At 34.6% G+C, this 27,725-nt stretch overlaps 1 protein-coding gene across 14 annotated transcripts in view; it reads left to right on the top strand.

The window, feature by feature from the left end:
• Positions 1–27,725, top strand: part of HEATR5A (HEAT repeat containing 5A) — a 112,045-nt gene that overhangs the window by 56,137 nt on the left and 28,183 nt on the right. For 11 of the 14 annotated variants that reach the window (XR_003135491.3, XM_025444317.3, XM_025444322.3 and 8 more), the window contains 13 exons: positions 703–808; positions 1,692–1,882; positions 6,087–6,246; positions 9,404–9,593; positions 10,466–10,635; positions 13,062–13,088; positions 15,270–15,408; positions 17,390–17,569; positions 20,127–20,366; positions 21,684–21,865; positions 23,468–23,536; positions 25,008–25,187; positions 27,253–27,475. Coding sequence is in view for 13 of the 14 variants with exons in the window: in XM_025444317.3 (XP_025300102.1) it covers positions 703–808; positions 1,692–1,882; positions 6,087–6,246; positions 9,404–9,593; positions 10,466–10,635; positions 13,062–13,088; positions 15,270–15,408; positions 17,390–17,569; positions 20,127–20,366; positions 21,684–21,865; positions 23,468–23,536; positions 25,008–25,187; positions 27,253–27,475 (2,057 nt within the window). In the remaining variant the exon portion in view is untranslated. The remainder of the gene's footprint in view (positions 1–702; positions 809–1,691; positions 1,883–6,086; positions 6,247–9,403; positions 9,594–10,465; positions 10,636–13,061; positions 13,089–15,269; positions 15,409–17,389; positions 17,570–20,126; positions 20,367–21,683; positions 21,866–23,467; positions 23,537–25,007; positions 25,188–27,252; positions 27,476–27,725) is intronic. The other 3 variants (XM_035719766.2, XM_025444321.3, XM_025444320.3) reach the window with 1 other exon arrangement.

Here is a 27,725-nt window from a genome sequence, read left to right as displayed (position 1 = left end):
TGTTGGGAAGGAAAAAGTATTTTAACAAAGTATACAATGTGGAACGCCTAAGTGGCTCAATCAGTTAAGCATCTGCCTTCAGCTCAGCTCATGATCCTAAGGTCCTGGAATCGAGCCCACATCAGGCTCCCTGCTCCGTGAGGAGCCTGCTTCTCCTTCTCCCTCTCTGCCTGCAACTCCCCCTGCTTGTGTTCTCTCTCTGTCAAACAAATAAATAAAATCTTTAAGAGGGAGGGAGGGAGGGAGGAAAGAAAGAAAGAGAGAGAGAGAAAGGAAAGAAAGAGAGGAAAGAAGAAAGAAAGAAAGAGAAAGAAAGAGAAAGAGAAAGAAAAAGAAAAGAAAAGAAAAGAAAAAAAAGAAAAAAAGAAGAAAGAAAGAAAGAAAATAGCTACTAAGGTAGAATTTGTCCAGGTAAATATTTATTAAGTGATTACTTCTGTGTGGGTTTTTTTCCCCACAAATAGTGCCTCTCACCCACTGTCAGAAGGACACATAATCAAACTACTTTTTTATTTTTAATATTTTCTTTTCCTAAAATGTTTTACTATGTTCAGCAGTTTATCTCATTTTAGCAGTTCCCACAAAATAATGCAACAAAACAAATTAGCTGTAGATACTCAGTAATGCCCTTTGGGTTACTTTATCTTTATTGACAAATTCTCTATCTTACTATTTGCTTTTAAATCTCGTTTCTTATTTTAGGCTTTCTATACTGGAACAGCTTTTGGACAGTATAAAGCACACAAAAGGAGCTCGTCAACAAGTAGTTCAGTTACATGTTGTTTCTTCACTCTCTAGTTTCTTGAAGGTAATTCTGTATTTTTAAAATTCAGGTATTTGCATAATTTTTTTTTTTTTAAATGTATGGCCAATTAAGTAGGTTGGAGTAAGGTGTTTTTAAAGAACTGGTGCCCTTCTTATTCTTCCCTTTTTTCTCAATCTCTTAATGAAAATGTTTCAGGATTTGTAATACCTCTTTTACTTTTTCTCCATGTAAAACTTGTTAGTCAGAAATTAAACCTAAAGTCTTGGCTTAGGACCATGCATTAACCTACTCAGCCCAATATCCTATACCAGAGATTGGCGGTCTGTGGCCTAGGGACCAAATCTGGCTTATTGTTACATTTATGGTTTATTCTCTCTAACTAAAATTTAATACACTTCATTGGTTATTTTATGGAAATTCTTATTAATGTTCTTCTGAACGTGTATATAGTATAGTAACAACTACCACACTGTTTGCCTAGAGGTTTAAAATTCTAAAGAACTTTTCTGTGAAAAATCAAATTATGTTTGGGTGTTCAGTGTTTATTCGTGTGTGTGTGTGTGTGTGTGTGTGTGTGTGTTTAAGTAGTAATCCAAATATGAATGTATTTGATTGACTAGAATATGCATTCCACACTGGATTTGAAAATTTACTACAGTGGCACCTGAGTGGCTCAGTCTGTTAATTGTCTGACTCTTGATTTTGCCTAGGTCATGATCTCAGACTCATGAGATCAAGCCCTGCATTAGTCTCTGCACTCAGCGGGGAGTCTTCTTGAGGTTCTCTCTCTCTCTCTCCACTTCTCCCTTTGCCCCTCACCCCACTTGCACTTGCTCTCACACTCTTTCTCTAAAAATTTTTTTTTTTTAAAGCAAAAGAAAATTTGCTACAGTTTTAAGTTTGGATTTTTCTTTACATATTTCAGTACTTAGCTGGCTCCAAGGGAAACTTGGGTTCAGAAGAAATGAGAAAACCTGCCCTAGCATTGGTGATGGGAGCCCTAGAAAGTCCCAACCCCCTCTTGAGATGTGCAGCTGCAGAGGCATGGGCTAGATTAGCCCAAGTGGTTAATGATGGAGCTTTTACTGCTGCATTAGCTCAAGTTAGCTTTGACAAGTAAGTGAATTTCTTATTTAATACTCAAAGACGATGTGTTAGTACTGGGTATAGCTTGTTGATTTTTTTTGGAACTAGTGAAACTTCATTCTGGGAATCAGCTCAGAAAAAAATTAATAAATGTGGATATTTTCAATTGAAGGGTCTGCTCTTCTTGAAACATAGAACAATTACTACTTTGGTTTTAGTTTTCATATAATAAGAAAAAGATATATGAGTAGTATGATTGGCTATGAGTGGAATAGACTCTGGGAGTTGTATAATGTGAAATATAGATCATAGGTAGTAATAACAATCTACTGAAAAGAGTAAAAGCTATAGGCTGTTATGATCAGAAAGCACAAACTGTATTTTCGTTTTTGCCAGCTCTATTTCAGATAGAAGGTTGTTAATAGTACCCTGCCTGCTCAATAGTATGAAGATAAATGAGATAATAAATATGAAAGTAATATGAAAGAGTAAAACAACCACAATTAAAAGTTCATGGTTTTATTAGTAATATATGTATATAAAGTTATATTTGTAGTTGTAGTAGTAGTAATAATGCAAATAGCACTTTGACTTTCCAGTCTGCTGAACATGTATGACTGATTTGGTTAAGAGCATGAATGAAGTCTGGGGGTGCCTACCTGGCTCAGTCTCAGTAGTGCATGTGACTCTTGATTTCAAGGTTGTAAATTCAAGCCCCATGTTGGGTATAGAGATTGTTAATAAATAAACTTTAAAAAAAAAGAGAGTTTGGGGATCCCTGGGTGGCTCAACTGTTTAGCACCTGCCTTCAGCCCAGGGTGTGATCCTGGAGTCCCGGGATCGAGTCCCACATCGGGCTCCTGCTTGGAGCCTGCTTCTCCCTCTGCCTGTGTATCTGCCTCTCTCTCTCTCTGTGTCTCTCATGAATAAATAAATAAAATCTTTAAAAATAACAATAAAAAATAAAAATAAATTAAAAAAAAGAGAGTTTGAAATCTGTAGTCAGATTACTAACTTGGTTCAAATCCCATTCTTCCACTTAATAGTAGGTTATTTTCTAAGAGTTACTTTGGCTATCACTTTGTTCTCCTCATCTGTAAAAGAACTGATAATAGTATAGAATCTCAATGTGTTGGAAGGATGAAAGAACTAAATGTAAAACATTTCAATTAGCATCGAATGCATAAGAAAATTCCTCTAATACTTATTATTCTTACTATATTTAACTTTAAAATCAAAGTTCTTGAGTTGAGACTGTATGGTATTAAAGTATCTCAGCAGTGTGAGTTTTTAAAATGTAAATGATGCTCTCAAAGCAGATATGGAAGGAACATACCCTAGTATTAAAGAGACTAAATATAACAAACCCACAGCTAACACACTCAGTGGTGAAACGCTAAAAGCTTTTCCTTTAAAAAAAAATAAAAAAATAAAAAAATAAAAATAAAAATAAAAGCTTTTCCTTTAAGATGAGGAACAAAAAAAAGAAATCCTGCTCTCTCCACTTTTATTCACCTTGTTTTTGGAAGTCCTAGCCATGCATTTAGACAAGAAAAAGACCTAAAAGGCATCCAGATTGGAAAGGAAGAAGCAAAACTGTCACTGTTTGCAGATGACATGATACAAAACTAGAAAATCCTAAAGACTCCACCAAAAAACTTAGAATTAAATGAATTCAGTAAAGTCAGGATATGAAATTAACATACAGGAATCAATATCTATACATTAATAATAAGCTGTCAGAAAGATTAAGGAAACAATCCCAATTACTGTTGTCAATAAGAATAAAACACCTAAGAATAAATTTAACCAAGGAAGTGAACAACCACACTAAGAACATTAAGACATTGTTGAAAAAAATTGAAGATGACCCATGCTTCACAAGGATGACATGCAAATCCATGAAGCGTTCCGTTCCGTATTTTAACCAACTTAGTCACTCAGGTGCCCCAAAGTGTTCCATATTTTAATGTACACATACACACACCATGCTTATGGATTGTAAGATTTAATATTGTTAAGATATCCATACTACCCAGAGCAATCTACAGATTCAGTATAATCCCCATCAAAATACCAAGGACATTTTTCACAGTACTAGAATGAAAAAAAATCCTGAAATTTGTATGGAACCACAAAAGATCCCAAATAGCCAAAGCAGTTTTGAGAAAGAAGAACAAAGCTGGAGAAATGGCTGTTTTCAGCATTGCTGAAAGTGATAATAATTAAAACAGTACATTACTAGCACAAAAACAAACACAGATCAGTGTGTTAGAATAGAGAGCCCAGAAATAAACCCACACATATCTAGTCAATTAATTTGGCAAAGGAATCAAGAATAAGGGGGAAAACGGGTTCCTGTCTGGCCTAGTCAGTAGAGCATGCAACTCTTGATCTTGGGGCTCTGAGTTCATGTTCCACTGTGGTCTTAGAGCTTACTTTAAAAACAAAACAATGGGGGACAGACAGTCTGTTTAATAATGGTGTTGGGAAAACAGGATAGGTACATGCAAAAGATTGAAACTGGACCACAAAAATAAATTCAGTGGGTGAAAGACTTGAAGTAACATCAGAAACCATAAAACTCCTAGACGAAGACAGACAGTAAACTCTTTGACATTGGTCCTAGCAATATTTAGTGGGAAGGAGGTCAGGTAATGGCAACAAAAGCTAAAACAAACGGAATTACATCAAACTAAAAAGCTTTTTTGTACAATGAAGGAAACCATTAACAAAACAAAAAGGCAGCCTAAAATGGTGGAAGATATTTGCAAATCATATATTTGATAAAGGGTTAATATCCAAAATATATACAGAACTTATACAACTTAATGTTAAAAACCTGATTTTTAAAAAATGGGCAGAGGATGGAATAAACATTTTTCCTAGGAAGACATATAGATAGCCAACAGGCACTTGAAGAGCTTCTCATCATTAATCATCATGGAAATGCAAAGCAAAACCACAACGAGACATCGCCTTACACTTGTCTAATTGACTAGTGTCCATAACAAGTATTGAGTAGGATGTGGAGAAAAGGGAACCTTCATACACTATGGGAATATAAATTGGTGCCATTATGGAAAGTAGTATGGTGGTTCCTCAAAAAATTAAAAATAGAAATACCATACAACCCAGCAATTCCACTTTTGGATATTTATTCAAAGGAAATGAAAACATTGATTAAAAGAGATATATGAGGGCAGCCTGGGTGGCTCAGCGGTTTAGTGCCGCCTGGGGCGTGATCCTGGAGACCTGGGATCTAGTCCCACGTCAGGTACCCTGCACGGAGCCTGATTCTCCCTCTGCCTGTGTCTCTGCCTCTCTCTCTCTCTCTCTCTCTCTCTCTCTCTCTGTGTGTGTGTCTCTCATGAGTAAATAATAAAAAAAAGAAAAATCTTTAAAAAAAAATATGCACCCATGTGTTCATTGCAGTATTATTTACAATAGCCAAAATATGGAATCAACCTGCGTCTATTAATAAATCAATGGATAAAGAAGATGGTATGTGTAATATTACTCAGCCATAAAAAAAGAAGGAAATCTTGCCATTTGTGACAACATGGATGGACCTAGAAGGAATTAGGCTCAGTGAAATAAGACAGAGAAAGACAAATACCATGTGATTTCACTTACATGTAAAAAGAAATGATAAAAGAAATAAACTGTTGGTTACCAGAGAGGAGAGGAGGGTGCAAAACAGGTGAAGGGAATTAAGAGGTTCAGACTTCCAGTTAGGAAATAAATAAGTCATGGGATGTAATGTATAACATATAGAATATAGTCAATAATATTGCAGAAACTTTGTATGGTAACAGTAACTAGACTTATTGTGGAGATCATTTCATAATGGATAAAAATGTCAAAGCACTATGATGTACACCTGAAACTGATAGGATATTGTGTGTTTATGATACTTCAACTTTTGAAAAGTAACTTAACAATAAACTAATAATGCTTGTCTTACAAATTTAATGTATCTCTGAAAAAACATTGGAATTATTCATACTTAATAATGTAAAAACATTTTTATTTAAAATAAAATAACATTTTTATTTTAAATAAAAATGTTTTTCTTCTCAAGGTACCTTTCAGGTCATTCCAGAGTTTTTATTTTTATCAGTTAACAGAAAATATATTTTTGAATTTTGCAGCTATCCATACATTTTGCCTATGTGACAGTGTACATGCATTAGTTTTGTTCAGTGATTATTATTTATTTCCATAATTATAGACTGAAATCAGCAAGGGATGTGGTTACCAGAACAGGATACTCATTGGCTTTGGGATCTCTACATAGATATTTAGGAGGAATAAGTTCTTCTCAACATTTGAGTTCTTGTGTTGGAATCCTTTATACTTTGTCTCAGGACAGTACTTCTCCTGATGTGCAGGTAAATACCCCATGTGATACCTTCTTGAAATTCATGATTTGAATATAATGCAGGTTGTTTTTATATGCCATTAGTAATTTGTAAATAATCCCCCCTCAACAAATATTCAGACCATTGTTAACCTTGACTAGTTTTTGAAATTCAAATCTCAGTGTCTTTGCACTCAGAATTTCCAAAATCAAAATCAGTATCTTTTTCTGAAAATGAATCTTCCTTCCATCTTAATAACATTGACTATTTTGGAGAACTTGATAGGTACCAAACATTATTTTATATTCTTCAAAAACCTTAACATACTTAAACCTCACAGTAATCCCCTTATACAAAAAGAAAACGAGCTTACAGAAGCTAAGTAACTTGCTCACAGCTGAAAGCTAATAAATCATGGAATAAAAAAAAAAAAAATCATGGAATCAGTTCACAAACACAAGTCATGAACTCTGAACCCATGTTCTTAACTACTTTACCATATTATTGTACATATCTTACTCATTTCTGTTAAAAATCACCATTCTCTTGATGTCTTAATCAAATTTTGAATAATTGACATTCCTCCTGTTCTTTTACTCCCCTTATCTTATCTCTGCCTCCCTTGTGTGTTCCTAATTACTATAGTAGTTTTAGATTCTTTTCAACTCTCCCTAGATGTGAAAACACATTGTTTTCCTGAAAGACTTTCATCTTACCCCTTCCCTACCAAAAATCTGGGGAAACTGCTTATTGCTTCCTAAATCACCTTCTCATTCCAATCTGACCCAGGAACCTTGTCTATTATTACCCCAAAATACTGGCTTCTCTTATAGATGATCTGCCTATTTTCTTTTCTTTTTCTCTCTTTTTTTTTTTTTTTTTAAAGATTTTATTTATTTATTTGACAGAGCACAAACAGAGAGAGTAGCAGGCAGGAGAGGGAAAAACAGGCTCCCTGTGGAGCAGAGAGCCCGATGCAGGCCTCCATCTCAGGACACTGGGATCATGACCTGAGCCAAAGGCAGACACTTAACTGAGCCACCCAGGCACTTCTGATCTGCCTGTTTTCATCCTATACAGGCCTTTCTCATATCTGCACTTATATTTTTCCTATTACTCTTTTCCCTTCCTATTCCTCTCTGATAATCCAAAATTTTTAGTGTTCTTTCTGAAATGTAGTTTAACCACCTTCTCTTCAAATTTCAACATCCTTAATCCACAGTTAGCTTTCATTCTTTGAATTACCATATTACTAATAGTCTCCTCATCATTATCTAGTAGTTGACTGAGTTAATTTATAAGGTGTTCCATTCTTTCATCTTCCTTTATTGTAGTACTTTTTGCTTCCATTTATTATATTTCTCTTCTTCCCTTTCAAGAAGTCTGTTGTGAATGCACATACGTTTATATTAAATACCTTTTTATTGATTAAGTGCTTTTAGTGGCTCCCAGTGTCATCAAATCTGACTCTTCTTGATTACTGCTATCTCTTACTTAACAGTTTATTTTTGTAGCATTTAAAGTAGTGTAAGCTTTCGGGGATCCCCAAGTGGCTCAGCGTTTAGCGCCTGCCTTCAGCCCAGGGCGTGATCCTGGAGTCCCGGAATGGAGTCCCACATCAGGCTCCCTGCTCCCTGCTTCTCCCTCTGCCTGTGTGTGTGTGTGTGTGTGTGTCTCGCTCTCTCTCCCCGTCCCCACTCTATGTGTCTCTCATGAATAAATAAATTAAAAATCTTTAAAGTACTGTAAGCTTTCTTATGCATTCATTGGCAAGAGGGGTAAAACTTTGTCAATTTCCTGAAGGGAGAACTTTTTATGTACTTCAAACATACGTAGAATTAAAGTATACTGTAAGGAACCTATTATACCCATCATCTGACTACATTGATTATCAGCATATGGTCAGTCTTGTTTCATTCATTCATTCATTTGTTCGTTCATTCATTGATTTATTGGTAGCTTAAACAACAGAAATTTATTTTCTCATGGTTCTGGAGGCTAGAAGATCAAAGTGTCAGCCAGTTTGGTTTCTTCTGAGTCCTCTTTCCTTGGCTTGCAGGTGGTCACCTTCTCATCATGTCTTCACATGGTCTTTCCTCTGTGCATGTGCATCTCTAATGTCATTCTATCCAAATTTTCTCTTAGGATATCAGTCACATTGGGTTAAGGCCCACTGTAATAGCCTCATTTTAACTTCTTTAAAGGCCCTGTCTCTGAAGACAGCCCCATCCTGAGGTTCGTTCATGTATACCAGAGTTGACAAACGCATTCTATTAAGAGCCGCTTAGTAAATTGTGTACACTTACATGTCATACAGTCTCTGTTAGCTGCACAATTCTGCCATTGTAGTAACGCAGCCATAAATACGTAAATAAATGAGCATGACTGTGTTTCAATAAAGCTTTTTTATTTATAAAAACATGTAGCAGGTCAGATTTGGCTGAAAGGTATTTCATTTAATATATAAACATTTATATATACATATTTATACACATATTCATTTTTATATGTTTATGAAAGTACACTTAAGTGTGTATCTTTGTGAATAGAATATACAGACTAAACATACCTTGTAACCAGCACCTAGATCAAGAAATAGAACATTACCAGTACCCCAAATGCTCTCCTCATGTTCTCTTCTAGTTACTACCTGCCCCACCAATGATAACCACTATCCTAATTTGCAGTATAATATATTAGTTTTGCCTGCTTTTATTCTTTATATCAATGGAATCCTGTGGTATATGTTCAAGAGATTTGTCCATATTACTGCATGTAATTGTAGGTTTTGTTGAATCATTTTTTTATTTATTTACTTATTTTGAATTTTTTAAAAACTGGAATTTTTGTTCTCCACATAGATTAAACAATAAATAATTTTCAGCAAACTAGATTCAGTTCAAGCTGTTAGCTAAAGAATCAAACATAGTCTTGGAATTCTTAGTGCTGAGATTTAAGTTTACCATTCTATATTAGATGATTGTCTTTGATTGTTTTTTAATGGATATTTGATGAGAAATTTTTTTCTAAACTTATGTTCTCTATTTCTTTCCAGGTTAGTTATAGCACACAAATAACTTTACTTTGCCACTACTTTATCACTTGCTTCACCAAAGAACAATTCATTGTGTTTTATGTTTCTTAATGCTGCTGTAGCATTTTAAATTATTTTTCTCTGTCTTCACAGACCTGGGCACTACATTCGCTATCATTGATAATTGATTCTGCTGGCCCCCTCTATCATATGCATGTGGAACCCACCCTTTCTCTTATTATAATGTTACTGTTAAATGTGCCTCCTACTCATGCTGAAGTACACCAGAGTCTTGGTCGCTGTTTGAATGCCCTCATTACTACATTGGGTCCAGAGCTACAGGGTATGCATAGCTTATTTTATGATGTTTTACAGTAAAAAAAAATGCATAAAAAATCAATTCATTTCTTATTACTCAAATACTTCTCAGTGACGTGAAGTTTAGCACAGTGTTCTATGCAAATACATGGGCAGAATGTTGAGAGTCATCTTGGGAAGAAGACTTTGACTCCTACATGTTGACATAATAGAAAATAACACAGAAATGAGGAAACTTAATATAAGCTCCACCACTACTTAATTGGGTGAAAATCTTTGTCTTTGGTTTCCTTCTCTACCAAATGAGGGAAAAGTTGAAAAGTCTTTGTGATTGACATATAGTAGGTGATCATGTATTTTGTGAAATACCATTCAGTGTGATTTCTCTTACCTTGAAAAGACAGAGTACCATATTTAGAAAGATTAGATGTATTTTTTAAATGCTTCCTTGACAATTAAGGTGATAGACATTAAGTGGAATAGTTTAAGAACGCATCTCTTCTAAAAAATAAGTCCCCAAACTCAGATAATCTGATTTGTTCAAATATAAAGTATATGATTTTAATATTAGAAAGAAACTCAACTAATTTAAGCAGGGTGCTTAGTTCATTAGCCACTTCTAATTCTGCTTTTCATGAAAATTTGATATAACTTACAGATAGTCCTTCCTATGTTCTTGTTCGCCTAATGATTTATGTTGACGTAAATTTATTAGAGTAAGAATAACAATATAACTAAAAATCTGTCATCTGGATTATCCCTGCATTTGTAGAAGAAATTTACTTCACAGATCCTTAAGTTTAAAATTGGTTAAAAAACAAACAAACCTGGTAATACATGTTTAAAGAGGAATGATTTCATAGACAAATTATTTAAAGCTCTCTGCTTTCATTTTAGGTAATAGTACTTCCATTTCTACCTTAAGGACTTCCTGTCTTTTGGGTTGTGCAGTGATGCAAGATAACCCAGACTGCCTCGTTCAAGCTCAGGCCATCTCTTGCCTTCAGCAGCTTCATATGTTTGCACCAAGACATGTCAACTTGTCCAGCTTGGTCAGCTGCCTCTGTGTGAGTATAAATTTATTAGTGAGTCCTTAGATTTTTTTCATTGGAAACTGTGTATAATAGCTATTTTCTCTCAATTCTAGTCTTTTTTATGGAGTAGGGCCAACTTTCATATAATCGCATTGTAAATCTCTCATATAGTAATTCATTTTTCTCTTAATGTTGAACCTAACATTTGGGATATTTATTCATTAGTCAGTAAACATATCAGGTGCTTAATTGTCCTGGATACTGTTTAAATGCCACAGCACATGGAAAAATTTATGTCGTGTCTTTTTTTTTTCCTTCCGTTATTCTACATAATTACATAAAAAGTTCTGTCCACCCTAGATGGGCAGAACATTTTTCTTTGATATTCTAGTTGGCATAAGGCATCAGTGTCCGGGTTTTAATAATATGTTTAATATGCTAAAAGTTCTGGTAAAGTGGTTTATAATCGTCACTAGTTTTAAGATTTACCTTGAGAATCACCAATTTCTGTGTGACTTGTTTCAAAAATTGAGTTACATTTGGAATTAAAACTTGACACCATTGCTTTTACTTCTCCTAGAATGTCCACAGCACATTCCCATTAGTAACATGCCAGTGGAGCATCATTACTTTAGACAGACTTTTTGTTTAAAAGCTTGAGGCAGGATATGCAGCATTTCAGACCTTGAAAGAACTTCAGACATCTTTCAAACCAACTTCCCCAATAAAAGAAGAAACCAAGGACCAAAAAAATCAAATAATTTGCCCAAGTTAACATACCTAGGTGTAGTGGTAGCTCTAGTCTAGAATCCAGGTTTCTATACTCCTTGTTCAGTTCCCATTTCTTTATTTCGTACTGACTTTATAGTTATGGTTACCTCTTAATTCTACCACCTCCTGGCTTCGTGGCTTTATGGAAGTCCCATAACCTCTTCCAGCCTTAGCTACCTTGTCTATAAAACACAAGGATTACACAAGATGCCACCTATAAAGGCACATGTCTCAAGCACTTAATAACCATATATGTTATTTTCTTAACATATAATTTTTACTTTATATTAATCTTCATTGTGATTTTCACAGGCAAGATTATGTAAGACTCTTTAAAGGAGGATGTGACTGACTTCTGATAGAAACTTGGTTGCTATCTGGGTTAAACATGTAGTAGAGAAAATAGCACTAACTGGAAAAAGGATTTTACTTTTACCACTCAATGAATTTTCCCTAGGAATATTACTCTTTGTATTCTAGGAGCCATCACTAAAACCAATCATTGAAAAATAGCCACTCCTTTGCAAATTGATCAAACTTTCACTCTCCATTTTACTGCCATTTTTTTTTCTAGAATTATAGTAGAAACTTTGTTAGTAGCCTTTTGAAATTTGTTTGATACATGAATTCATCTACCAAGTTTATTGAAAAATAGCAAAACTTACTACTAATTCTTGATGAATTGGATCTGACCAAGTTTGTTACTTTTTTTCCCCCAGACTGAGAAAGTTTACATATAGAGAATAATAGAGACTACTATCCTAAAAGAAAAAGATTTTTCTTTTAGGAATATTTAGAACAGTTGAGAAAATCAGAATTAACAATTAACAAATCTTATTCATGTTACTCATAATATTTAAGCTATAAAATAATTTTTCTTATACAGAAATCATTTAAAAGTTGCTATCACTGTAGTTTGTTAATTTTATTAATTTTTAGTAAGCTTTTATTCTGAATTTATTTGATTGAATTTATTATATTTTAGAGTATTCCCTGTAGTAAGAAAATTGCTTTTGCTTTTCTGTTTAACAACTTTATGATCAGATTTTCTTTTGTACAGAGAACTTAATTATTTAGCATGAAATGTTTTCATATTAATTGAAACTCCTTGAATATTCAGAATACATGTCATCATTAGGAAAGAATCTTACTGGAAAGAGTTTTCTTCTAACTGCATGCTATGTAACTTCCATTCTGAACTTGGTCTTAGCTATACTAGTAATTCTGAGTACTCTTAGTTTTAAAAGTTGGCTTCCAAGAATAAAAAATCCATAATTAACTTGTGATGAGTTAAATCATTAACTTTGTCCCTTGCTGTACTCCTGCTCATGTGAATGCAATCCAGATCACTCCTTTAATACTCATGTCTCCTTGATCTGGCTTTGTTATTGAGGTTTAATGAGAGATTCCAAAGGAAAACCTAATTACACAAATGTACATTTTTAAGTTATTGTATATTTTATATCTTTACATCTTGAGTTGACTATTTCCAAGATCTTAGCTCAACTCATATTTTAAAGTTGGAAAATGAAGTAATTGTGGCATATTTTTAAAGCTGAAGCTAAGCCAATTTGAATGATAGCTCTATGAACATTTATATTTTAATGCTTAGCTGACTGTTGTCAAAATCATCCTAGTATTTATCTTTTGGTTTTGTCATGACCAGTCTGTCATTTGTTTTTGTGCAGGAGATCTTGTTGGATAATTCTGTGTTGGTAGGTCCCTGACCCTCAATTCCTAACTTTTTTTGAGGTTTGCAGTGCTGTTTCTTTGTGTTGTTTTTTTGGTTGTAGATGTTCTTGTTCTCCCCTGCATCTCTTTGTTTAAGCTAACCATTAATGCAAAGTCCAGTATGTGTAGCATGTTACATGGTGTTTATTTAATACCACTGTAAACATATCCTCCCTAACCTTCTCCAGCTGGTGCACTCAGTCCTTGCACTTAATTTTGCATCATTTTGATTTACATATTCATTTCAGAAAGGAATTGTAATTATGGTTTGACTTTATTTCTACATTTTGCCTGCTCGGTTTGTTTGCCTTAACTCACTGTATTCCTCTTCCCAATATACAATGCTGGAGAATGACATGGAGATATTAAATGTTCCATTTTGCTTTGTGTGATCGCCTTTAATCTTTTTTCTTCCAAACAAGTAAAGAGTACTTTTAAGCATGCTTTCTCTAAGAGTGTTTGACCAGCCTGAATAAATGCCGCACCTGCCTTGTATTATATGCTTGTACAACTCCAATGAAAATAATTAGTAGATTCATTAACTTTTTTTTAAAATTGCCTTGTAGAATGCTTTTTTGTCATTGTTGTAAAATACAACTGTAATCTTGGGCATGAGTAAACTTAATTTTTTTACATTTTAACTCTTCCGTTACTCTACATACTAGTTTCTAACAATGGTTCTTTAACATGATTGGAATGACATTAACTTGTGAATGGGATTCCTCTTTCCACTTTTGAGTTCATGATATGACTTGAGGGTATAATAGAATATATTTATAAAGCAGTTCTCATTGATATGTTTCACTGCTGATACATTCACACATCTTTTCTGTCTTTTGACTTCTGATAAAATTTAGGGTTTCACTGTCTTTGCATATATTTCTTATGTATCAGAAACCAGCTGTCACTACCTGCTCTTTTTCTCAGAATTTATCCTCTGCTCTTTTCAACAAACTCACCTACTTTAGTCCTGTTTTTCTCACATACACCAGATCTAAATAAAGATCACTATAAGAATTAGGCTATTACTTCTCAAATCTTGTTTGGAAAATCAGTAATGTAAAACACATATTCATTGTCATAAACCACCCTAAACTGCTCTTTACTTCCATAGTTAGAAAAAAATAAATTTCAGAAACCTATACTTTATTTTATTTATGAATCACTGAGTAAGAATTTGTATCCAGAAAACGTTGACTTGTTTTAATTGTTCATTTAAGGTATATCATAATCCTGTCATTTACCTTTAGTAGATACAGCCTCAGTAGATACATTGTTCAGATACTTCTCAGTAAAAAGAATATGTATTGAGTGTGTCAGCAAAAATATTCTCTCTTAGATTTGTACAAGTCTATGTACATATATGTGTATCTCTAGAGAGTGTTTTTGGTGAATATGTTTTCTGAGTAAAACTCTTTTCTGCTGTTACTTGAAAATGCATTTACTTACTCTGTATGGCATCTGAATAAAATACTATTGATAAAGACTGTTAATAATAGTTAATAATAACTAACATTTATTGACACTCACTACTTGCCAGGTACTGTGCTAAGCCCTTTTGCATGTTTCTTTGTGTTAATTTTGCAACAGCCCAGTGAGATGGGGTAGTGTTATTTCCATTTTACAAATAAGAATAACTAAGGCACAGAGAGATTAAATAATTTGCCCAAGGTCACAAAGCTAGTAAGTGGTAGATCTAGGATTCAAACTGAGGCAGTTTGACTCCAGAGCCTCCCTTTTAACCAATATGCTATATTGCTTATATGGATCTGTATAAATTTCTACTTAGAAAATGTAAAACATTATAAGGTTGCATGAAGTGCAAACATATGAGCTACAAATAAATTCTCAATTATATTTTCTCTCAAAACTATTTTTGTTCATTAAATTTTGTGTCTTCTAACACTCAAGAGGCTTCTGTTTGGATTTATTTATGAATAATGCATAATCAAGTACATGTGCATGTACTTAAGCTATGTCTAGGTTATAATAAAAATATGTACTAGAATAGTTTGAAGAAGTTTCTGTGTATTTAATAAACTGCATCTAGTACAGTGATGGGCTGGATAGAATTAGGAGGGATCCATCCAGTGAATGTCTGTTAGACTTAGTGTGAATGCCACCAAGAATTTCAGCTCTTTCATTTCCCAAATGGTATTTTTCAGGTGAATCTTTGTAGTCCCTATTTGTTACTGAGAAGAGCAGTACTGGCCTGTCTCCGTCAACTTGTACAGAGAGAAGCAGCTGAAGTTTCAGAACATGCTGTTTTGCTTGCTAAAGACAACAGAGAAGAGTTGACTTCAGGTAAGACTTTTTTATCAGCATTATCTCCAGCTCAAATGACTGTTTTAATTTTAAATCTTCCATATAAACATGAGGTTTTAAAATGAAATTTAAAACTTAATATATAATGTCTTAAACCTGCTAGTTGCTAACAATCACTGTCATTTTAGCAAGTGATGTTACTGGTTTAGAGCAATGGTTTTCAAACTTAGGCCCCCAGACCAGCAATATCCACCTCACTGAGAAATTGTTAGAAATGCAAATTATTGGACCCCATCACAAGTGTGCTTAGCCAAAAATCTAGGAGTGGAAAGCAGCAATCTTTTACCTAGGTTTTATAATCCCTGTTAATGTATATTGAAATTTGAGAGCCTCTTAGATTTTAGAACAAGGTTTTTCACAACAATCAATTGAAGTTGGATTCTTTAAGTAGTTTGCCATATGTACCTTTCTTCCTCTGAAATCTAATTTAATAAAATTTATCATAGATGAATCTTCTTCAGGTTAGAGAGTTTTTATATCTTCTTTATTTTATACCTTCTTTATTTTAGAGCTGAATTAAAGGATTTCTTAGCCAGTAAGATTTGTTTTAAGTATGTATATCTTTATTTTAAAATTATGTAAGTAGGGATGCCTGGGTGGCTCAGTGGTTGAGCATCTGCTTTCAGCTCAGGTCATGATCCCGGAGTCCTGGAATTGAGTCCCGCATCAGGCTTCCCGTGGGGAGCCTTCCCTCTGTCTGTGTCTCTCATTAATAAATAAATAAAATCTTTAAAAAAAATAAAATTATGTGAGTAACCCAAATATGCATCACAAATTCAAACAACCTACAAAAATAGTAATGGTAATATCTTACTCTTTTTTTTTTTTTTTTTTTTTAAAGGTTTTATTTATTTATTTATTCATGAAAGACTGAGAGACAGAGAGAGCCAGAAACAAAGGCAGAGGGAGAAGCAGGCTCCATGCACCGGGAGCCCGATGTGGGATTCGATCCCGGGTCTCCAGGATCGCGCCCTGGGCCAAAGGCAGGCGCCAAACCGCTGCGCCACCCAGGGATCCCTATCTTACTCTTTTATGTATATAGTTTCCAAAGTGCCATCACACATTTAGAAGTCTCAGGCTTCACAAAGCTTTCCAGTATCTAAAGCTCTCAGATCGATGTGTTTTACTGTCAACTTGTGCTCCTTAAATTAGTTGTTATTATATTAAAACTTAGTAACTCTGACTTGAGTTAATCAGCATTGCTTAACTAGTATAGTAGTCATCAAACAGGTTGCAACACTCATGAAAACAATGACTTACCTTAACCAGAGAAATTTTAATTATCTACATCTTTTGCTTTGGCTTTCATTGTGTAAACATGCTGATATATGTTCCTAGAATTCTTGAATTAGCTGTATGAGTAAAATACAGTAAAGAACTCATGTGGTTTTCCTCGTTAGTATAGTGGTGAGTATCCCTGCCTGTCACATGGAAGACCGGGGTTCGATTCCCTGACGGGGACGCTGAAGGTTCTTTTTGGGCAGCCGGGGTGGCTCAGCAGTTTAGTGCTGCCTTCAGCCCAGGGCCTGGTCCTGGACACCCGGGATCAAGTCCCACATCGGGCTTCCTGCATGGAGCCTGCTTCTCCCTCTGCCTGTGTCTGTTCCTCTCTCTCTCTCTCTCTCTGTCTCTCATGAATAAATAAAATCCTTTAAAAAAAAAAAAAGATAATTTCTCTTTCAAAATAGTGTAATAGTAGCATAATATTTAGAATCTAGATGCTTTCATAAATGCTAAAAAAGTTAAATTTTCAAGAGAAAATTTATTTGCTCTTTTGGCACTTTCAGAATTAGAGGAAGTAGATGCTAAACCAAGGCTTATGTTTCTCCTTTGAGGTGCTTCATTACTTTGCAGTGAGAATATTTGCATGTAATATTTTAATAGCTTTTGAATATGTGTGCTTCTCATATGGCAGTTTTGTTTTCTGTATTACTTAGATCATCGATTTTCTTCTTGTCAGATGCTAACATCAGAGAAGTGGGCCTTGAAGGGGCATTATTGACCTTACTAGATAAAGAAACAGACCAGAAGTTATGCCATGATATCAAAGAGACTCTAAATCATATGCTTACATCTATGGCAGTGGATAAGCTCTCCTTCTGGTTAAAGCTTTGTAAAGATGTACTTGCTGCATCAGCTGGTAAGTATTGATGGTTACCGTTTGGAATAAAATTGAAAATTAAAATAATATATAAAATTATTTGCTGGTGACAATTCATCAATTTTGTCTGAGTATTTGGATTTTAATTGCTTTTGCTTTTTTCAAATGAAGATTCTAGTGTTTAGGGATGCCTAAGTGGCTCAGTGGTTGAGCCCACATGGAGCCTGCTTCTCCTCCCTCTGCCTGTGTCTCTGCCTCTCTTTCTGTGTCTCATGAATAAGTAAATAAAATCTTAAAAAAAAAAAAAAGATGTAAACAGTAGTGTTTACATCTAACAATTATGTCTGTGGTTTTTTTTATTCTTCTGATTATCTTTATGACTTCCTTGTATAAAACAAGCTAAAAGTGCAAAAGTGATGACATGACTTAGAGTAGCCGCATCATTTGTTTTCATACATAATATTTGAGAGATCGCATCAAATCCACTTAATAGAAAAATCATCAAAAGTTACATTTTGAGCAAGCAAGTTCCTATACACTCAGTAATATTGATTTTAAACAGGGTTAGAAAATAGTGTTATTTCCTAATGTTTTTGTCAGTATAAGATACTTGTTAGTGAGAAAGTGTATTATAGTCTTTCAAATTTATATCTTTGGAGTAAGAGAAAGTAAATGAGAGGAAGAAAGGAGAAAGATCAGTTCTGTTCCAAGTACTATACATACTTTGTCTGATTTAATCCTTTAACCATCCAATGAATAGGCAGTATTATCCCATTTTACACAAGAGAAAACAGACTTGGAGAGGCTAGGTAATTTGCCCCAAAACACAACAGATGTATTCAGACCTTACCCTACCTCACTTTAAAATCTGGCTTTTGGGGCAACTGAGTGGCTCAGTCAGTTAAGTGTGCCACTCTTGATTTTGATTCCAGTGACGCATGATACCAGGGTTGTGAGATCGAGCCCCACATCAGGCTCTGTGTTCAGTGCCGTTTGCTTGTCCTTCTCCCTCTGTTCCTCCCACTGCTCATATTCTCTCTCTCTCTCAAATAAATAAAATCTTTAAAATAATAAAATCCAGCTTCCTACTGTATTAAAATTAGCGCTTAAAATTAGTTACCCAAGCCTTATAATTTAATATGTATCTGAATTATGTGAAAGGAAGCAAGGTATTTAAAAAAAATTTTTTTTTAATATTCTCCACTGTCTACCTTGGTCCTATTCTCTTCCACTGATTTATATTCATTCTTTCAACTCTGTTATGAATCATCATATGTTTCCCTCTGTTAAAAGACTCTCTTCTATCACCACTACTTGAGACTTACAAGGACTTCTTTGAAAGAAAATCTATTATGTACCTAGATAGACAGGTTGATTACTTCTCTGGTGTCTCACCTGTTGTTTTTTTATACTTCTACATCATACTTCTTGCGCTTACTTGTTCAATTTTATTTTGCCATTTGTTCTTTATCCTTTGTAGTTTGGCTATATCCCTTCTTATTAGGAAAACACACATTTCAGTCTATATTGTTTATTATCTTAGTCTTAAGACAGGACTTTGCCATAATTTTGTGACATATTCGCTTTCATAACACATTCAAAAAATGTTCATATACAAGATGATTTAAGGGAAAAAATGTTGCTTTTTTATAGCATTAGTTAAGTTAATAAGTAATATGAAGAGGAAATAAGGGCACCTGGACAGCTCAGTCTATTGAGCATGATTCTTGATTTCAGTTCAGGTCATGATCCCAGGGTTGTGAGATCCAGCCCTGTGTTGGGCCCTGTGTTACTGACCAAGCAAGGAGCCTGCTTGGGATTCTCTCTCTCCTTCTCTATCTGCCCCCTCACCCACACATGTATGTGCGTGTGAGCTCTATCTATCTAAAAAATAAAAATGCTCACTCACTGGCTCTGGCCGTTTGGACATTATGAAACTATAAATGACAGCAATGAGTCTATCCTAAGAAAAATATTTTCGGACATTTTCAGTGGGTTCGAGAACCTTTTATCTGTTCAAGGCCCTACTGTTAAAATAACCTCCTTAGTGTAACCACCGTGCTCCATGCCAGAGAATTTTGAGGTTCCTTAAGTAACTATCTATATAGGGGACTAATAATTATCCTAGTATTTAGCATCATATCTGTATTACCATGTTTTGTTTTTCGCTTTGAGTATAATCAACAACTTTATCACTTTGACCTAGAACATTTCTTAACAGCATTTTTTTTTTTATTTTTTTATTTTTATGATAGAGAGAGAGAGAGAGAGAGGCAGAGACACAGGCAGAGGGAGAAGCAGGCTCCATGCACCAGGAGCCCAATGTGGGACTCGATCCCGGGTCTCCAGGATCGCGCCCTGGGCCAAAGGCAGGCGCCAAACCGCTGCGCCACCCAGAGATCCCAACAGCATTTTTTAGATACCACTGTTGTCTGTAGTTATTAGATGTAATTAGTTTGTATTTTATGTGGTTATTTTACATTGTTAAAGATGTTTGATTGATCAGCAATTCTAGTATGAATTTGAAATCATTTGTGTTACTTTATAAATATATCTTATATTTGATGTAATTACATATATTATCCCTTGATGAAAGATTTTACAACTGTGACTTGTGTGGATACAATGCAAGAAGAGGAAGGAGATAAAGGGGATGATGCTTCAGTTCTGACCACTGGAAATGATGACAAGTCTTTTCCTTTCACCAATCCTCGTTGGGCTACTAGAGTCTTTGCTGCCGAATGTGTCTGTAGGATAATTAACCAGTGTGAGAATGCACACAGCGCACATTTTGACATTGCTTTAGCACAAGAAATGAAAAAAAGGGATTCAAGAAGTAAGTGGCATAAAAATGAAAAAACCAGAGTATGTACATAGAAATGTTGTCTGCTTATGTTTTTAATATTAATTTAAAAAATACAACTAGAAAGTAGTTTGTATTCTTTGAAATTATGAAATTTGACTATAATATTTGCATAATCTTTGAAGCTAGCATAATTTTAATGCTTATACTCATTTTCAGTGATTTAGCTTCTTAAGTTATTCACTTTTGTTTAATGGACTTGTATGTGACAAGTTTATAGAGAATAATCCTGTTCTTAGAAAGTAGTACATACATTAGCTAACACTCAAAATTTATTTTCTGAATTCTAACTTACAGTAATTTTGCTTATAGATTATTTTGGTTTCATGATTCTTTTTTACCAGACAAAAGAATTATATAGCAAGATGTTACTATTGCCAGTGTGGGAATATGAATTAGATATCTCTGTTTTAATGATTTTTCAAACAAGTAGTTCTTAAGTCTCTTTATTTATGATGAGTACCATTCTAGATACTGACAGGTATAAAACTAGTACGTAATAGATGCTTATTGATTCCTTTCTTCCCAATTAAAATTGTAATTGGCACTTACTAAGATGAGTTGGTCTCTCTGTTGTGATCTATAACATTCTTATTAAAATTAGTCCCAGGTATATTTTAGTAAAGGTAGTTGTACCCCTGAACATTTTATCATTGGAATATTGTTAAGTGATTGTCCTATGGCTCTCCCCAGTAGAATTATTATACCAAAGAATGTATTGTAGGAATGAAAGGAATGCTCGTTTATAATTTCATAGCTACAAATATTTTTTATATTCATATCATTTGTAGGTGCACTAAGACATACAGAAATAACATAACCTAATCCATTTAAATAACCACATAAAACTTTTTCAAAAGGAACATTGAAGTCTTTCAGATTCAACTTGATGTAATTACTGTTATACTATCTAATTACTGCCTAACTCATCAGCACCCAAAGTTTCCTAAATACTTCTAAAGTGCTTTTATCAGAAAGTCTGAAAAAAGTTTTTATTGAAGGTACTGTTAGCACTCTTTTAAAGGATGCTAATTTTGCCTTTGGTTTTTGAATAGCTGCATAATTGTTTGCCTTGGGAGTTTTTTGTGTGTGATTATTTGCAGTAGTGCAGCAAATCCAGCTTTAAAGTCTGTATTTAACAAACAGTACAACGAAATAGTAAATCAAATCAGAGGTATTTAAAAGCAAGTCTAAAAAAGTCTGAAATTATAAGGAAGAGAAATGATCATTTAATGTAAATCTTAGTTCCAGCATATGCTTTTTCTTGATAAGACTTTCTTAATCTTGTAGATGACTTTTTGGTGCTACATCTTGCCGACTTAATTCGCATGGCCTTTATGGCTGCCACAGATCACAGTGACCAGCTCCGACTTTCTGGCCTTGAAACACTATTAGTTGTTATTCGGCGATTTGCAGCTATTCCAGAACCAGAGTTTCCAGGTCATGTGATTCTGGAACAGTATCAAGCCAATGTAAGCACTTTCGGTTAGAGAATTTTATTTTTAAACACTTGGGATAAAAAGTCTGTGAAACTAATTGGCATGTCACTTTTTAATACATAAATGAGTATATATCTCTGCTAATATATCACCAGTATAATCAGTACATAGAAAAATATGTGTGAAGAAGAAATCTTCAAGTAAAAGCAAAATGGTACCTAAAACAGGTCTTTTATAAGGTTAAAGGTTAATAATTAAAACTTTCTTGGTAATTTGGGGGAATAAAGGACTTTGCTAATTCAACTCTTTACAAAATGTCTGAATATTCTTAAAATAACATTAAATCATTACTAAATATTCCTTTTTTTTTTTTTTTCATTACTAAATATTCCATTTAGCCTACATGCATGTCTTACCTTAAAATCATTCCTGAAATAAATGTAACCTTTTTTTTTTTTTTTTCTCTCAGCTTAGAAAAGAATTCAGCCTTCTATTACTAGTTCTATAATCATTTTAACTGATGTTTTACTGGGCATTGAGCAATGTAGGAAGAACAAGAAAGATAACAGAATCATCAAATGTTCCATCACACACATCACATGTAATCCTCCAGTAGCATTCATCCTTTCCTACCTCTCATTATGATTCAGTGGCAGCTTCTGTCAGCTAGCAGTAAAGAGAGACAGGAGCAGTTCACCAGTTAGCAGTTTCCAACACATCTTCCCAGCAGGAAATGCCCATGTATGCTCTGGAAGAAAGCAAAAGAAAGGGCTTGGAGTTACATAGAAGTATCATATTCAAATGAAATGTTACAATTCAACTCTCATTTCAGTTCTCATATTTTTAGCCATGGTAAAATTGCAAATGAGGAGTGCCTGGCTGGCTCAGTAAGGGACTGTTGATCTCAGGATAGTGAGTTTGAGCTGGCTATAGGACTTGCTTTAAAAAAACAACTGCACATGATAGAAATATAATTACAGCTCACTTAAGCTGAAAAGGAAAATTGTTTTCAAGAATCTCAGTTGGCTCTGCTTTCCTCTACACTGGCTTTATTCTCGAGTTTGCTCTCTCCAAGTGGTATCAAGATGGCTCTCTTAGCACCATCTTTTTTTTTTTTAATTTTTATTTATATATCTGAGAAAGCGAGCACAAACAGTGGAGAGGGGCAGAGAGAGAAGGACAAGCAGACTCCCTGCTGAGCAGGGAGCCCAAAGCTGGACTTGATCCCAGGACCCTGAGATCATGACCTGGGCCAAAGGCAGACACTTAACGGACTGAGCCACCCAGGCATCCCCGTTCTTAGCACCCAGTCTTAAAAAGAGTCTGTGCTTCTGTCCCAGTACTCCCAGCAAACGTCTTCAGGAGACCTTTGATTACCCCTGCTTGGGTCTCTGGAGTCAGGCAGTGCTCTCCAGCTCTGTAGCAACAATATGGGCGAAGAGTGAATGAGAGAAAAGGTTCCCCAAAGGAAAATTGAGGTGTTCTTATCTAAAAGAAGATATACTGGACAGTCAAAAATAATCGGTGTCTGGAATACCTATTATAAACAAATAATTTTAAATTTTTAAAATAATATTAAAAAGAGTTTGTATTATTTTACTTAGTGATGCTTGATATTTCATATCTTGTTGCCAGGTAGGAGCTGCACTTAGGCCAGCCTTCACTTCAGAGACGCCACCTGATGTCACTGCCAAAGCATGTCAGGTAAATGGTTAAAAAGACAAAGCTTAAGAAGTAAAACCCTCTCTTATGCAATTCTCCAGTTTGTATTTGATAGCAAGGGTTCTACATTACAGTTGTCAAACCATTCATTCTCAGCTGCTCCTTTTCCTTTACTTTTTAAATTTAGAGAATTTCCCCCTCCTTCTGTGTAACAGCATGGTAATCCAGTGTTGGCTATGTCATAATTTATTTAACCAGTGATGGATTTAAAAAATATTACTTTTCTAGGAATGATTATCAAACACTCAATATCCAGCCCTAAATGACCTGCAGTAATTAAAAGCAGAACTGGCTTGAATTGAATTATTTATAAACATAATGGAATAAACTTAACTTTAGTCCGTTCTTTCAACTTTATTTTATTCACTTGTGTTTAGGATATGTTTCATACCTTGAATATTCAAAGAGCTATATTAAATCTCATACTGAGGGGATCTGGGTGGCACAGTTGGTTAAGCATCTAACTCTTGGTTTCGGCTCCAGTAGTAATCTCAGGGTCATGGAATTGAGCCCCTCATCGGCTTCCACACTCAGCATGGAGTCTACTTAAGACTCTCTCCCTTTCCCCCTCCTCCACGTGCCCATGCTCTCTCTTGCGAGTGTGCGTGTGCTCTTGCTGTCTCTCAAATAAATAAATAAATGTTGTGCCAAGTCTCTATTATCACTTCATTATTTGTGCTCTTGCCTTAAGCCACTAAAATATTTTGTGAAATGAGACAGGAACTGAATAAATAGATGGAAGATGAAAAATTAATTTTCTCTAGAAAAAGAGAAATACTGTGACATCCAAGAAAACCAGACAGCCTCTGATAATTAAGTTATTTATCTTTCAACAGTTATATTAATTAACCAACATCACTGCTTTTACAGTAGTAAGATGAAGGGGATCCCTGGGTGGCGCAGCGGTTTAGCACCTGCCTTTGGCCCAGGGCACGATCCTGGAGACCCGGGATCGAATCCCACGTCGGGCTCCCGGTGCATGGAGCCTGCTTCTCCCTCTGCCTATGTCTCTGCCTCTCTCTCTCTCTCTCTCTCTCTCTCTCTCTCTCTGTGACTATCATAAATAAACTTTAAAAAAAAAATTAAAAAAATAAAATAAATAAAAAAATTAAAATAGTAAGATGAAATAATCAAGATTGAAGATTTAGTTCAAATGTAAATCCAAACATTTATGAAAGTGGTACCTTTCATGGCTTCATTTCTCCATATTAATAACATCTGAAACTCTTTGATTTATATACTTATTGGCACTGGTTTCCTTGCTTCAACCTTAGACTTTGTTCCCTTTTGAAATCCTGGCTTTTGCCTGGCGTTATCAGCAGGATCTGTTGGGTTTCCTTACAGCAAGATGATTTCAGTGTCTAGATTCCTAAGATATGGCTGAACTCTGCTGAACTCACAGAGGAGGCATCTATAATTTTTAAATGTAACTTTTGATTTTCTTAAAAACCAGGTTTGCAGTGCCTGGATAGCAAGTGGAGTTGTAAGTGACCTTAATGATTTACGAAGAGTTCATCAGTTGCTTGTTTCATCATTAACAAAAATACAGGCTGGAAAAGAGGCTCTGAGTCACTTATATAATGAAAGCGCTTCTACCATGGAGATCTTAGCTGTGCTGAAAGCCTGGGCAGAGGTTAGTGCTTCTCCATTTATAACTGGAATTTTAGAAGTTGTTAATAAAGACCATAGGCTAAAAACTGAAATTAACTATTTTAAACACAACTAAGTCCATTTTTAAGGTTAACAAAAGGCTTTCAACATGAGATTTCTTTATATGTTAATTAATTTTTTTTAGCCAAGCATTCTAAGACATTCTTCATTGTCTATTATCTGCTACTTTAAGAAGGGGTAGCCATGAGCCAGAGAGACTATAATAACCAATGGAAATCAACTTTTGGAAATGGGGTTTGTTTGTATGTCGTATCAATTCTACACACATATGTCAGTGTATTTTTTTTTTTAGTGTTCTTTCATACAGTGACTTTTGAATATAAAATAAGTCATTTTCCAAAATTAATGAAATATTGCAGGAAGATGTTTGTCTACTTTTTTTAATCAGGAAGAAAGGTACATAATTTTTAAGTTTACTATGAAAATGTTTGAGCTTATATGAAAGTAGATAGAATAATATAATACATTCATATATACCCACCATTGGAGCTTCAGCAGTTCCCACACTAGCCAGCTTCAGTTCTGTTTTTATTTTATTTTATTTTATTTTATTTATTTTAGATTTTATTTATTTATTAGAGACAGAGAGAGAGGCAGAGACACAGGCAGAGAGAGAGAAGCAGGCTCCATCCAGGGAGCCCAGCGGTGGGACTCGATCTTGGGTCTCTAGGATCACGCCCTGGGCTGAAGGTGGTGCTAAACTGCTGAGCCACCCGGGCTGCCCTTATGTATCATTTTAGTGAAGATACGTAGCCTCAGATTGCGACTGAGAGAATTAGCCAATATGTAAGAAAGCATTTTCTCCATTAAAGCAAATTAAAACCTCAAAATTGGAGTCTATTTTTGTCATTATTTAGGTTTGACAAACCTTGGTTAGGAAATAGTTCTGCCTAGATTTAGTAAGCTGGAACTTACATGCACTCTAATAGTCAACACTGTATGCTTTTAAACATTTGCTTTTAGTAGAGCAAAAAAAATTTCTAATCTTTGTAACCTATTGTATAAATAATTCTCTACTTATATAGTGTTTTTTATAATAACTTAAATCTCTGGGCTCCTGCTTAAGCCCATTATATCCCATTTCCTCCTCAGTAAAAATAATGACTGACCAAAAGTTTGTGTATAATTGAGGTCTATAATCTGCTATCTAATGTCTTTGGAGTCAGATTATTTGGAAGTCAGAATTTGAGGAATTTTTGAAAAGTAACACAATGCATATTTCATACATCCCTCCAGGAAATTGAGGCAATATCACAGAATCTGTAATCAAGCACATTAATATATCTGTAGTAAAATGTTTGAATATTCACATTATGTTGAATAGAAATTATAAATAACCTACATAAACATAAATTAACATAACATTGAACATAAACATAAACAGTGAACATAAACATTAAACATAAACATTGAACGTAAATTCAATCTAGTTTGCTACCAGATTGAAATTACTTTTCAGTGTTTTGAATTTTAGAGTTAAAGGGATAGTAAATGCTGTATCCTCTGTTCCTCTGTTGAATACTTACATTCTGTAGTCCTATAAATAATCCATGTTCAAAAAAAAAAAAAAAAAAAAAAATAATCCATGTTCAATCTATTTATGTAAACTTTTTGTAGTAATTTAGTACTGACTTTGAAATAGAAAATATTTTCTGTATTTCAGCTTATCGCAGTTCAGAAATGGACCCTGAAGCCATATGTTGAGGTGGATTATAGGGCTACAACGAGGTTTAGTGGAAAGAATGTTGTGATCATTTAGTTAGAGCTGTCAAGGATATAAAAGTGCAGAACGGTAGCATATTTGTCAAGTATTTGCTATCCATAATGCATCTCATTGAGGGAATATTTGTGGATCTCTCTACTCCTGTTTGTATGTGTGGTTACATGTGTATACCATCTTGGTATCAGAGTGCATTTGAAATCTAGTATGCTCAAAGGTAAGGTCTGTCTCCTGAGCAAGATGAAAATATTACAGCACCTTATTATGGGTACAAGATCTTCCTATTTACAAATTAACCCTGTCACAGGTCTACATAATTGCTGTAGAAAGACATAAAAGCCACAGACAACCTTTGAAGACTATCCCCTGTTCAGAAGAGAGTGTCAGAAATGGGCCACATTCAACAGATGGACTGCTTGACTTAGTCCACACAGACCTGAGCACACTGAGTAGGCTCTGGCTTGCTGCACTTCAGGATTTTGCTCTCTTAACTTTGCCTTCAGAATTTGCCTCCCAACTTCCTGTTGAAGGTAAGGAGTTTGTAAAATATGTACATAATTCTTAGAGTGACAATCAGTAACTTTTTTCAGAATTTATCCTTTAGTAGGTAATGTTTATCTGAAACATTTTCCCTATAATAACTTCCATTTATAGATAGAATAAACATGTGAGAATTGCTTCAGGATGGTACCCCTGAAGTTGACCTGCTAGGTAATAAGGCATGCACATCTTACCTTATAAGATACTGCCAGATTGCTCTCCAAAGCAGTTATAACCATT

This window comes from Canis lupus, chromosome 8 (genome assembly GCF_003254725.2).
Source record: "Canis lupus dingo isolate Sandy chromosome 8, ASM325472v2, whole genome shotgun sequence".
NCBI lineage: Eukaryota > Metazoa > Chordata > Mammalia > Carnivora > Canidae > Canis > Canis lupus.
Note: the sequence above shows the minus strand (reverse complement) of the source record. Positions and strands in the feature narration are given on the sequence as shown.